Below are 13,250 nucleotides of genomic sequence, written 5' to 3'. Positions count from 1 at the left end.
CTATACTGGAACCATCCAAATGACTATAATAAGCGCCTCTCCCTCAATCCACAAATATAATTGTTCACGAAATCCTATCAGTTTGTGAATCTCTCTTCATTTTGTTTTCTCCTCAGTCTCCCAATAATGCTGTTGTTTTATTTCAAGCCTTCTGCCTTGACCTGCACAGTAGCATCCTAACTGATCCCTCCTCCTTGGTCCTTCCTCATTCAAATCCATCTTATAAAAACTAATCAAGTCATATCTGAATAACATAAATCCATCACTTCCCTGCCAAAACAAACAGCAACAACAAAGAACCACCAAAAACTCTCTACTGTACAGGGGATGGGGATTAAATTCTTTAGTTGGGCCCTTATCAGTCTGGTACCAACTACTTTATGTCTAATCAAGGAGCCCACCACATTTTGCTGCAGCCACATTGATTTTTTTCTCTCATCTCTAATAATCCTATTTTTGTTTACGCCTTACAGTTTACATTTTCACAAGCAGATATCTTGACTTGGAAGTTTCCTTCTCTTCCCTACCACCAGGAAAATTGCTTTATCTTTCAGACCCAATTCAAATATAATTTTCTTTGAAATCTTCCTGTCTTTCTCAGATACAATTAGCAACCACTTCTCTGTTCAAACAGCACTTTGTAATTTTTTTATTATAGTCTTTCTTTACTCACTCCCCTTGAAGGTAATAGCTAGGTACTTAGTATAAAATAAGTATCAAGTGTTTATTAAATGAATAAATTGATGAATGACAACTTTGCAAAGTCTCAATTTTTAGTCTATCACTTTAGAAGAATTTTTATAAATGATTTCAAATATCTGGCTTAAACATTTCATGTCTATATTAGTTAGACACATTAAATCAGATGTGAAATAATCTCTACAATAAACAGAATGGACTCTCTCAATGTCACAAGAATATTGCACAGTATAACAGAAAAGTATCTATATGTAAAAATACCTGGCAATGTTTTTGTGAATTCAACGAGAATCTGTACATGACTAGTCGCCATTTCAGTTAAAATGAGAAAATTTTCTTCTGCACTGAATTCTTCTTTTAACTAAATTTTAAGGATAAAAGCAAATGATTAATAAGTAGATAAAGGGATAAATCAACACAAAATCTTTAGACTAAAGAACCTAATGTGGAAAATAAAATTTAAGATCACAGCTCATATTTTTCAGATCTTTGGACAGTTATTACCATCACCTAGATAGAGATGAGACTTCTTATTCTTTGTTTAATCCTTCTAAAAGTTTAAATGTATAACCTATATTCTCAGCTTTAATTATTTCAAAGTAACAAATTAATACATAAATTCTACCTCCAAAGTACCAAAAGCTCCAGAAAATATAACTTTAAACCCATGTATTTTCAGATATTTGTACATACAATTTTATTTGCTATTTCCTGAGGCATCCTCTGTTTGCTGTATGAATCCATAATATAATGCAGAAGATTCTGTTGATCTGGGGTGAGTTCAGTTTTCTCCTACACTGGCAAAAAAATAAAAAGTGTTAGGGAAGATGTTTTTTTTTTTTTTAAATTTTTTTATTTATTTATGATAGTCACAGAGAGAGAGAGAGAGAGAGAGGCAGAGACACAGGCAGAGGGAGAAGCAGGCTCCATGCACCGGGAGCCTGACGTGGGATTCGATCCCGGGTCTCCAGGATCGTGCCCTGGGCCAAAGGCAGGCGCTAAACCACTGCGCCACCCAGGGATCCCAGGGAAGATGGTTTTAAGAAATTTTTTGCATATGTGCATTCATCTAGGGTAAACTAATCTCAGAAATTTTTGATAAAATCCCTAAGTATGGCAGGAACTCTGCACTCTGATATAATGTATACTGTAATTGCTTACTCAGAGTCCTTGGGCAAGCCATATTACATTTCACTAAATGTGTCCCCAGTTGTTCATTTTTATATCTGTAAAATAGGGATAACAAAATATCCATTTCATATATTTCTCAGGAATATATGATAGTTTGGATATGAAGCCTACTAAGCCCATTCACAGAGAAGTTCAGTGAAAGTTCAAGGTTGAATCACTAAGGAAAAGTTCATACACTTAAAGGCATTCATATAGAGCAGGAGTTGACCAACTATGGCCCATAAACCAAATCTACCTGGTTTTGTGACTCTATTGGAACACAAGCACACTCACTTGTTTATGTGTTATTTATGCTGCTTCTGCACTAAAATGGCAGAGTTGAGTAGTTGTCATAGAGACTTTGTGGCCAAAGCCTAAAATATCTCTTTACAGAAGAAAGTGTTTGCCTAGCCCCGCAGTAGAATCATCAATCTGGACAATTCAAACCCTGAACACTTTTTCCTTTACTAGCATCCGTTGAAGAGTGTGGATATTTGTGTCAACCCTTTGCTTCCTTATACCAAAGTGTTATTGATGAAGTACTATGGCAAGATAAGACTTTGATATGAAATTATTTTTTTCTGAAATGAATGCAAAATATTATACTTAGAAAACTAAATGTGGATGAAGTTTTCCTTGTTAGTAGTACAATAAATATTAAGAAGAGTGGGACTTAAACAATCATGGATTTTTGTTTTCTTAACTAATGGCAAATTAAAGTTCTTCCATATATCCTGTGGATTATCATAATGTGTCTAATCATCCAAATGCTGTTCTTCTATTATGTCTCAAGTTGTTCAAAGGATTTCTTGCATAATGTGTGAGCTCAATGGGAAAGACTTTTCTCTATTGTTCCACAGATATATAACCACCCAATTTTACCCATTGATAGGAACTAATCCACAAATCTCTACTGAGTCCACATCCTTTCAATTTTATGCTTCCTTTCTCAGTGACAGAGAAAAGAAAATGGTCATCAAAAATCCACTTGAAAAATCCATTTTCTACACTGAACCATGTCTACTGGCAACCTCTTGGTAGTAGGAGTGGAATGGAGCCAGGAAGACAGAGTATTCACTTTTTTACATTATTACATTGCTATTATTTGAATTTCTACACCAAAGCAGATATTACTTTCTTGATTAAAAAGAAGAAACCCACTTAATGCACATCTGAAATGAAATTCTGCTTAGAGCTGTGGCTCTAATGTTAAATAAAACCTCCCAGCCAGATCACTATATGCCTAGAAGCTCAGCTGCTGTGGGCTTTAGCAGACACCATCACATGTTATTACCCTGCATGACTTGGTTGTCGAGGTCACTTGTCGCAAATCCCGACCTTCGCTGTCTTCATTAATGGTCTGATCTGCATGCTGCTTCACGTTTTTTCTTAGTCGTTTAGATTTACACTGAATTTCAGTTAACAAGCCTGAAAAAATAAAACACAAAGATCTCACCACAGAGTCCTATTGGGCGTGTGGTCCTGAGGCAGCTGACGGACGTGTAGTCAGCTCACATCTATGCAATTTGGCACAAAGCTAATTCTAGCCCTTTTGAATTTTGAGACGTGGCCCTGAACCAGAAATGTATCCTTCTATGAATCTCAGTTTCTTCATTTATAAAACAGGAAAAATATCTACCTCAAAGAGTTTCATGTAGATTAATTGGATTTTTTAAAAATATATTTTATGTAAAGAATTTGTAATACCAAAGCATTGTACAAATGTAAGGTATTCAGTCAATAAAAAAGTGAATGACACGCTCCCTATTCCTGGCCTAGGAGATCCTGAAAGTTTGTGTTTCACAATGTAACATTAATATTATTTCTCATCCATGTTTACATAACTGTATCATAAAAAGTGTATTCAATTTCACATTAAACATACATAAGTAAACACATGCTGAGCAAAAAACCCGTCAACATCATTTAGGGAAAATTTTAAATCTCTTTAATTTTTAGACTATAAATTATTAGAGCATCATTAGAGATGAAAATCACTCAAAGGGACTTTGAAATTTCCTTTTGAATAATAATATAATAGCACCATTTAGTTTATACTTAAACAGAGCCATAAAAACCAATGCAGAACAATCTTCCATATTCCCATTTAATGTCCTTATTTTTCAATGCCAACGAAACTAAGTTTCAACAATGTCTTTGTCCAGGGAATTTATTTTGTGAGATCAGATGAAAGCTCTGCATCTGTTACTGGACAAGTTTGCATCAATAATAGTATAGACTCTTAGAGGCAGAATCATGAAAAATGTTCTCAGTACTTCTGTCGGAACAAGTTCATATTTAAGTGATGAGCAACATGAACCAAAGTATCAAAGCGTTTCCATTGCAGGATTGGATTCCAGCAATGGTCTCTACTGCAGTCTCTTGTTTCATATGCCAAGAGGCGATAGTGATCATCTACTATAAAACTTTCATCCACCCAGGACTGGATTATTTACACTGACCTTTTTTCCCCCTCCTGCACACATTATTTCTCTGGGTCCATCCCAGTCACCTGTACAGTTTGGGAACAATAGTCTTGGAGTCACCTTCCAAAGGCTTTTCTTCCATGTGACATTCCCTCCCTGAATGTTATCATCCCCTTGGTGACATTTGTTTGTCATTTGTGTTTTGAGGAGGAATAGGACATATCTCAAAATCTGAATGGTCTGTAGAATTTGCAGAATGAAAAATTAGTATGTTATATACTAGCATGCATTCCAAATTGATGAAGATTATGGTTTTTCACAAAACCAGCAGTTAATACAGTGTCTCTTTATCAGATCAAAGGGCCAAATTATATTAAAATTCACAGTAGTTAATTTCCTGTGTAAACCTATACAAATTGGTTCAACGCTGCACTAAGAGAAGAAGGACTTCTAATAAAATGACTTGGTTTAAAACTCTATTTAGACAATTCAGAGGCAGTTAGACCTTCTAAAACCTTCTTAATCTTTCCCACAACTGTGAATTATTATGCTAATTAAACAATAAGAAAGATATTAAATCAAAGTTGGAGAAAATTTTTAGGCTGTCGTCATTCAGCTTATTAAAACATGTTATTTTCACCGTAGATTAAAGCCGCTTCCCTCCACATGTGATTCCTTGCAACAATGAATAACATAAAGCTGCTTCGCTCAGGTGAATAAAATGCTCTTTAGCTGACACTTTGGACCATTTCGGTGGTTCACGACCCTTTTCAAGAACCTCGATGGCTTAGTAAATCCCTTCTTAATACGTGAAGTACCCTTCTAATCATACGAGTTACCTGCCGTCTGCCTCCTTAAGAGATTTTTAGTGGAATTTAATTGTTTGATGTGAATACCTGTATACATACATTCAGCCAACATTCCCATCTCTTTGCATTTTCTTAGGCGACACTCTTGGCACTTTCGCCGCATGTACATATCCATCACACAGTTGCCCCCGTTTTTACACTTGTACACAGCATTTTTGGTGATGCTTCTCCTGAAGAAACCTGTGGAAGAAACACAGAAAGGAGTAAAAGGGCTCCTAACAATTCCAAATCAGAAAAGCCCATTAGGATTAAGGATGCGGAAGCATCTTCTCAAGAACCCCTGGGAGAGACCCCAGGCATCCCTGAGTGTGCAGCTGACAAAGGTAATTTCGACCTCCCTGTGTCATCCAGAAGGCTGCAGTTTTGACTTTCTCTCTCAAAGATAAAGACATGTTTGAATTATAACCTCTCTTAGGATAAAATCTCACTTTGTTGGGGTTTTTTTTGGGGGGAGGAGGTCCTTTTTAAAGATTTATTTATCTCAAAGAGAGAAAAGGGAGAGGGGCAGAGGGAGAAGGAGAAAATCTCAAGCAGAGGCCCTGCTGAGCTCAGAGCCAGATGTGGGGCTCATGTCAGGTCACCAACTGAGCCAAAATCAAGGATCCGGCACTTAACAGACTGCACCACCCAGGCCCCCTGCAACTTGTGTTTTAAGAAAGGAGAGTTACTTTCCCTTGCTTTTCATTGGGAGAGGACTTCGTGCCGGTGAGCTCCAGGTACCAGTGGTACAAAAGCGAGTAAGGAGTGTCTGTCCTTCCAGAGTTCACAGCCTGGTTGAGGGCAAAGCCACGCAAACAACCAAACAAGTGAAATTAAATGTTCCTGGGCTGTGCCAGGTAGAGGAGGCAGGGAGAACGGTCAGCTCTGGGTGAAGAGATCAGACCTGGAAGTGTTGAGCTAAGCCTTGCAAAAGGAGTTGCCATTTACCGGGAAGACTGGGAGAGGTCACGCTGAAGGTTTCAATTCGGGACCAGCGGGACCAGCGGGGCCGGCCCAGCGTGCTAATACACCTGCCAACCTTGATTTATTTTTTTATTTTTTTAAATATTTTTTTTAATTTTTATTTATTTATGATAGTCACAGAGAGAGAAAGAGAGGCAGAGACACAGGCAGAGAGAAGCAGGCTCCGTGCACTGGGAGCCCGACGTGGGAATCTGGGAATCGATCCTGGGTCTCCAGGATCGCGCCCTAGGCCAAAGGCAGGCGCCAAACCGCTGCGCCAACCAGGGATCCCCCAACCTTGATTTAAAGGCAAACACCTCCCCTGAGAAGATGTGGCCACAACTGCAGCCTGCGACAGGTAAGCTGCAGCCAAGACGAAAACACAACTGCCTTCCTTTGTCTTTTCCTCCATTTGCCACTTCTGCTCTCTCTCCCCTACCTGGCTGTCATTTCTGACTTTTCCAGAGTCGAGGTGAGGAGATGACATGGGGAATAAGGACAGGAGTGTGGGAGGCAAGGAGAAGAAGCAACTGGGAAGTGCTGACTTGCCGATACTGTTAGAAGAGAGCTTGTTCCCAGCACATTTCTGAAATTGGCTCCTTCTCTCTTGAGTTAGTTTCCTTGGAGGATGCCCACCACTGGGGTATGTTCCTTTGCAATTCCTCCACGAGGGCAAATGCATCCCTATTCTAGCCCACAACTTGGACTCCTTTCTTCTGCATCTAGGAATTTGGCAATATGCCACCATCCTCCCTACTCTGTAGTCCTTCCACATGGCCTTCTTGTCAGGAGCTTAAGATAACCCCGTGCCAGCTTTCTCTGGTCTAGCAAATTGTGAGGAGCAGAAATCTCTCCCACTTACCCATAACACAGCCATCATACTTCTTGCCCTTTCAGCTTCTCAGGGGAAAGTCAGATGCCTGTGTCCCTCAGCTGTAGAGGATACATATCAATCTCCTCAAGTGATCCTGTTTTTTGTGGGGTTTTTTTTAAAAGATTTTATTTATTTATTTGCGAGAGGCAGAGATAGTGACAGAGAGCACAAGCAGGGAGGAGAGGAAGAAGCAGGCTCCCCACTGAGCAGGGAGCTGGATACAGGGCTCCATCCCAGGACCTGAGCTGAAGGGAGATGCTTAACTAACTGAGCCACCCAGGTGCCCTTCAAGTGATCCTGTTACAGACCCTTTTGTTCCACACAGAGCAGCAGGGCCTCCTTAGTGTATAGATTACACCTTGGCAATGGAGGGGACCTGTTTTCCTAATCCTCACAAAAGTACCATACCTTCAGTGGTGGCCCCCAGAGCAGATACCTGCATCTCACAACCCCAACCCCTGCAATGGAGATACAGGATTTATAGCACACTAGTCACATGCTCCAAAGTCTTTAAACACTACTCTAGAATGTCCAACTCCTGTCCACTTCATACCCTCAAAGTAGGTCAGGTTTTAACTATTTCTTAACTACCCACTGAAAGATGGGCTCACTTTGGATGTAGCAACTAGTGTCTTCATGAATGCTGAAATTGAGACTCTGAGAGTCTACTTTAACAGCCTATTGGAATAATAGTTAGTATTTATTAAGCACTCACTAGTTGTTGTTCTAACCACTTCACCTCCATTTAGTTATTTAACCTTCAAACAACTTTATCATGAAGATAATATCGTATGTCCCCATATTACAGACATGGAAGAGAGGCACAGAGAGATTAAGCATCTTGGCCATGATTATATGGTTCATAAGTAGATTAGTAGGATTCAAAACTAGGCAGTGATGTGACAAAGCCCACACTCCTAACCACAATACCATAATTACCTCCTTTGGGTCCTAAGAGGATAGAATACTAATATTAAGTACCTACCATTTTTGTTCTCTGACTTATGAGACACCCAGATAAACAAAACATTCCTTGTCCTCAGAGCTTCCAACTTAGAAGACAAAGAAGTAAATTTACAGCCCAATATACGGTAGAGTGATAGGATAGCCAATTAAGTAATAAATTATTGGAATGTAGATGAAAAAGTGATCATTTCAGGGTCACCCTATATGCTTGTGAATATTATGCCACATTTGGGGAGGTGATTCCATCACAGACATAGAGATTTGCACATTTGTTATGATAATTTTTCTAGCAGAAGGCAATAAAAATTGTTCCAGTAAAATAAGTATAACATGACAATGTCCTAATAGCTAGAAATTTAGAGTCTTGAGGAAAAGGCATTGTATGGCCTAGGAATGGCCCTGATTAATCTGAGTAGGGGAAATTGGAGAGGACATCATGAAGGAAGTAGAATTTGAGCTAGGCATTAGAGACTAAGTAGAGCTTTAAAACATGGACTGTGAGGGAGGAAAGATATTCTGGGAAATGAGAGAGTTATGCATATGCCAAGGAAGGGTGGATGATCTATTTTGGTGGGAGAGTAGCATATAGAGAGAATTAGGGGAAGGTGGGCAAGGTATGTAATGGGACAGAATATGATAAATGCCTTTCAACATGAGGCAAAAGCAGTTGAGTTTTTACCACTGTTGAGTGGTAAAAACTAGAAAGAGAGAAGCCCATTAGAAGGTTTTGGCAGAGAGGGTGTGACCTAAACTGCCTCTTGGGAAGAATCCTTGATGCAAAGTGAAAAATGTGGAACAGCGGAGAGGTGATTGGTGCCTGCACTGGATGATGAGAACAGGGAAGAGGAGACAGGGGACCTCAGGATTTGGTAACAAACTCAACATAAAACCAGAGGCTAAAGAAAAAGTTAGAGATAGCAAGGTTTAGAAAGTCATAGACTTGCCTGTGAATCTGTCAGCTGGTGTAACTTTCAGTAGGAAAGATCTTACCATTTTCCTAAATGTCAAATCCAACCACACAAAGTCTAAAAAAAGACTTTGTGCTTCAGATCAACATTGATACTGGGAGTGCAAATACCAAAGCATGCATTTTAAAAGAGTCCCTAGGCAAAAAAAGGAAGGCTGGAAGGAAGAATAACGAAGGAGAGAAGAAAGAAAAAAGGAAGGAAGGAGGGAGGGAGGGAGGGAAGAAGGAAGGAAGGAAGGGGAGGGACAGAGGGAGGGAGGAAGGAAATGTTTTTCCTCATTCCTTAGTCAACCTGAGTCAATCTTCCCATGAATATTCAGCCCCTCCCCCAGGAATGATTCCATTTAAAAACCATTGTAGTTACTGGTAGCTTACTAGTTAACAGAATTAAACCTCCTTATTCCAAGATGAATCAAAGAAACAGTACTAGGACAATTCTGCAGAGTTGGGTTGTTTTTTTTGTTTTTTTTTTTAACTCTGGTATTAACTGAGAAAGAAATCATTATCATCTCAATAGCTGAATTAATTACCTTTCACTCTGAGGTGGCAACACAATATTATCATTACATCACTTAAACCTGGGGACTTATACAGTACTTATACTGATGCAAATCCATCCATACACATACTTCTGCCTCTATCTTGTGCATATTCAACAATGCCCACAAACTCCATTTGGAAATGAAAGGGAAGGAAATTCACTGAGGAACAGAGACTCCCTGGTAATGAAAGGTAAGTAGACAGAGCTGGCATCGCCATCTGAAGAAGGTGTAGCACCAGGGGAACTCCTGCGGGGGAGGAGAATGTCTGTAGGAGAGTAGAATGGGTCCCTCAGGTGTACAGAATATTGCCTATTTCTCTGTTTCTCTGCTGGTTTATACAGACAAAACTCACATACATACCCTACTCCCAACTCATATAGACATATGTGTGTGTGCACACACATGCAGAGACGCAAGCACACACGCATGTGCACACATCAGACACCACTGGTGACCCATTACTTTAAAATCAATGAAATCTTGGTTGTTTAAAACTTTCAAGGTCTCAGGGTGCCTGGGTGGCTCCGTGGGTTAAGCGTCCAACTCCTGACTTCATTTCAGGTCATGATCTTAGGATCCTGAAATCAAGCCCTGTGTCTGGCTCTGTGCTCAGCAGGGAGTCTGCTTGAGATTCTCTCCCTCTCCTTCTGCCCCTCCACTACTTGCTTGCTCTTTCTCCCTAATCAATCTTTAAAAAAAAAAAAAAAAAAAAAACTTTCAGGTTCTCCATACTTCTTAAACAGCAACAAATGCACAAAGCCATCTTTATATCCAATACAGACTAAATATAGCCTTTAGGTCCGTCTCAGCACATTGTCAAATAAAAAGGATTCAGCCACCCACTTGGGTAGAACATAACTTGTATCAGGCACTGTTCTAAACACTTTGCATATGGTGACTCATTTAATATTCATAACAATCCTATGAAGTTGATTCTGTTATTATATCCCTCTTACAGCTAAGGAGACAGGATACACAGAGAAGAAGCATTTTGCTCAAGGTCCTACAGATAATAAATAGTGGAGCTTGGATTTGAACCCCAACAGGCTCAGTTCCAAACTCGATGCTCTTGACCCGTACGTTAGGCTGTCCTTCTAGAAAGGAGCTTACATTGCTAAAAATGGTCTTTAGACATTAATCTTTTTAGAACTTGGTAATAGACTCCTGATCACCTAGCAGGAGCAGTGTCAGACTGTTATTTTTGAAAAAGCAAACCTCAATCCTCTGAGATAAAGTTGATGAAAATTATATTTTAAGTTTTTATTTTAATTGGAGTTAATATACAGGGTTATGTTAGTTTCAGGTATACAATACAATGATTCAACACTTCCATACAACACCCGGTGCTCACTGCATTAAGTGCCCTCCTTCATCACCATCACCTATCTCACCCATCTCCCCATCCACTTCTCCTCTGATAACCATCAGTCTGTTTTCTATAATTATGAGTCTGTTTCTTGGTTTCTCTATCGATCTAGATATCTACCTATCTCTTTTCTCTTTGATCATTTATTTTGTTTCTTAAACCCCACATATGAGTGAAATCCTATGGTATTTGCTTTCTCTGACTTATTTCACTTAGCATTATACTCTCTAGCTCCATACATGTCATGCAAATGGTAAGATCTCATTCTTTTTATAGCTGAATATTCCACTGTATATGTACACCACATCTTCTTTTTCCAGTCATCTATCAGTGGACACTTGGGCTGCTTCCATACCTTCACTATTGTAAATAATGCCGCTGTACACATACGGGTGCATGTATCCCTTTGAATTAGTGTTTTTGTAGTCTTTGGGTAAATACCCTGTAGTGTGGTTACTGAATCATATAGTAGTTCTATTTTCAACTTTTTAAGGAAATTTCATGCTGTTTTCCTACCCTACTGCCCTACTTTGCATTCCCACCAATGGCTGTCCTACTTTGCATTCCCACCAATACTGCAAGAGGGTTCTGTTTTCTTCACATCTTCACCCACACCAGTTATTTCTTGTGATGAAAATTATGATTGACTATTTAGTACCTGCTAATAATTAATTTTGAGTTTTTCCTTTAATCTATTGGAAAGCCACAGATAGTCAAACAAATTTAACCTGACTTTTCCAACACTTGCTTTTACCAACTACAATCCCTATTGATTTTTTTCTTAAATACATTTTAAAAGGACTTACTTAAATAAAATAAAATAAAAATAAAAGGACTGACTTTGAATAATTTTAGGAAGCTGCCTAACATCCTTTTAAAAAGTAGACAAATCTACAAACAGTAGTCAAAGGGCTATACACTTTAAAGGCTATACCCTTAGTAGTCAAAGAGCTATACCCTTTCTAACTTTAGAAGTCAAACTTCTCTACCCCCTTCTGTCAAAAATACCACAAAATAAATGTTCATGGAAATTGCATAGTCTCTAGGAGTTAGAATACAACTCCCTCAGTGTAACAAAAATGTTGATGAATCTCTGAAAACCAGGACACAAAGTAAATTTATTAAAAAAAAAAAAAACTTGCCCAAGACAGTTGCAGAAGAATGCAGGATTAGGAGCAATGGAGGAAACTCCAAGTTCAGATACAAGATGCTGATGGCCTACAAACTCTCAGAGGGAGCATGGTGCTAAGCCAGGAGTTTGCAAACTACAGCATCCAGGACAAATTCCACCCCCTGCCTATTTCTGTATGACTTTTAGATTTTTAGTGAGTGAAAAAAAGTCAAAAAGAAAATTATTTTGTGGTATGTGAAAGTTGTACAGGACATTCAAATTTTAGCATCCATAAATAAAGTTTTACTAGAACATCGCCAAGTTCATTCACATGCATGCCTGCTTTCACACTACAGTGACAGTCAAATAGTTGTGACAGAGACCTTAATACCTACAAAGCCTAAAATATTAACTATCTTATCTGGCCCTTAACAAAAAGTTTGCCCTCCATCTAATCCATGGATTGCAGTAGTATTTGCATGCTATCTCAAGCAAGGAATATAAACCAGAGTGGGAGGTGGACCTCCAGGGAGAATGGGGAGTCCCCATGCCTGGAAGATAAAGACCCTAACATTCTATCCAACCACACATCTTGTCCGTCCTCCAGATTGCTAAAAGCAGGCTGTATAAACACAAACAGTAGCCTTACAGGGGCAAACAGGAAATCTCAGAGGCCATTAAATGAAACCACTCTCCTTTCTGAAGTCATATGAGAATTGCCTTTGTGGGAGTTTGCCTGGGAGGCAACTCAGTCTATTCCTACTTTCTCACCTTCACTTATTAATAGAAGGTACAGGGTCAAAGTATAAGGCATTGCAAGGTAAGCTCCCACAAAGGCAATTCTGAAATTATATATTTTAATCCTCATGTGTATCACAATTAGAAATGAAAATACTTAGATGCTTCATTATTTTAAAAAGTGATATGACTAGTGGTTGTCATTTCTATGTGTGAAAGGGGCTGACAACCCTACTTTCTTATTAAGAAGATAGTCTCTTTACACACAAATGAGTGTTGTTCAATAATTTAGAGTTGTGACTGCTTTTAGAAAGCATGTTGGTCAAAAAAAAAGAAAGAAAGAAAGAAAGAAAGAAAGAAAGAAAGAAAGAAAGAAAGAAAGAAAGAAAGAAAGAAAGAAAGCATGTTGGTGGAGAACAAACACCAAGAAACCATTTCGTCAAACAACCAATGGTTTTGGATTCACCATCACCTAGATCGTGTTTGTTTTTCTCTTCATTCATGTGTTTTTTTTTTCCTAAATGCAAAACCAACTTTTAAAACATTCATTTTCCTTGCATATGCCTTTGGAAAGTGCTAT

The 13,250-nt window shown here is 38.8% G+C and overlaps 1 protein-coding gene across 8 annotated transcripts in view; it reads right to left on the bottom strand.

Annotated features, from left to right (window-relative positions):
• NR1H4 (nuclear receptor subfamily 1 group H member 4) overlaps positions 1–13,250 on the bottom strand; it is a 110,954-nt gene that overhangs the window by 19,072 nt on the left and 78,632 nt on the right. For 6 of the 8 annotated variants that reach the window (XM_035699356.2, XM_035699358.2, XM_025438853.3 and 3 more), the window contains 4 exons: positions 5,192–5,344; positions 3,164–3,297; positions 1,393–1,491; positions 961–1,060 (listed from right to left, as the gene is read on the bottom strand). In XM_035699356.2, coding sequence (XP_035555249.1) covers positions 961–1,060; positions 1,393–1,491; positions 3,164–3,297; positions 5,192–5,344 — 486 coding nt within the window. The remainder of the gene's footprint in view (positions 1–960; positions 1,061–1,392; positions 1,492–3,163; positions 3,298–5,191; positions 5,345–13,250) is intronic. The other 2 variants (XM_035699359.2, XM_025438850.2) reach the window with 1 other exon arrangement.

Source organism: Canis lupus, chromosome 15, assembly GCF_003254725.2.
Source record: "Canis lupus dingo isolate Sandy chromosome 15, ASM325472v2, whole genome shotgun sequence".
Lineage (NCBI taxonomy): Eukaryota > Metazoa > Chordata > Mammalia > Carnivora > Canidae > Canis > Canis lupus.
Note: the sequence above shows the minus strand (reverse complement) of the source record. Positions and strands in the feature narration are given on the sequence as shown.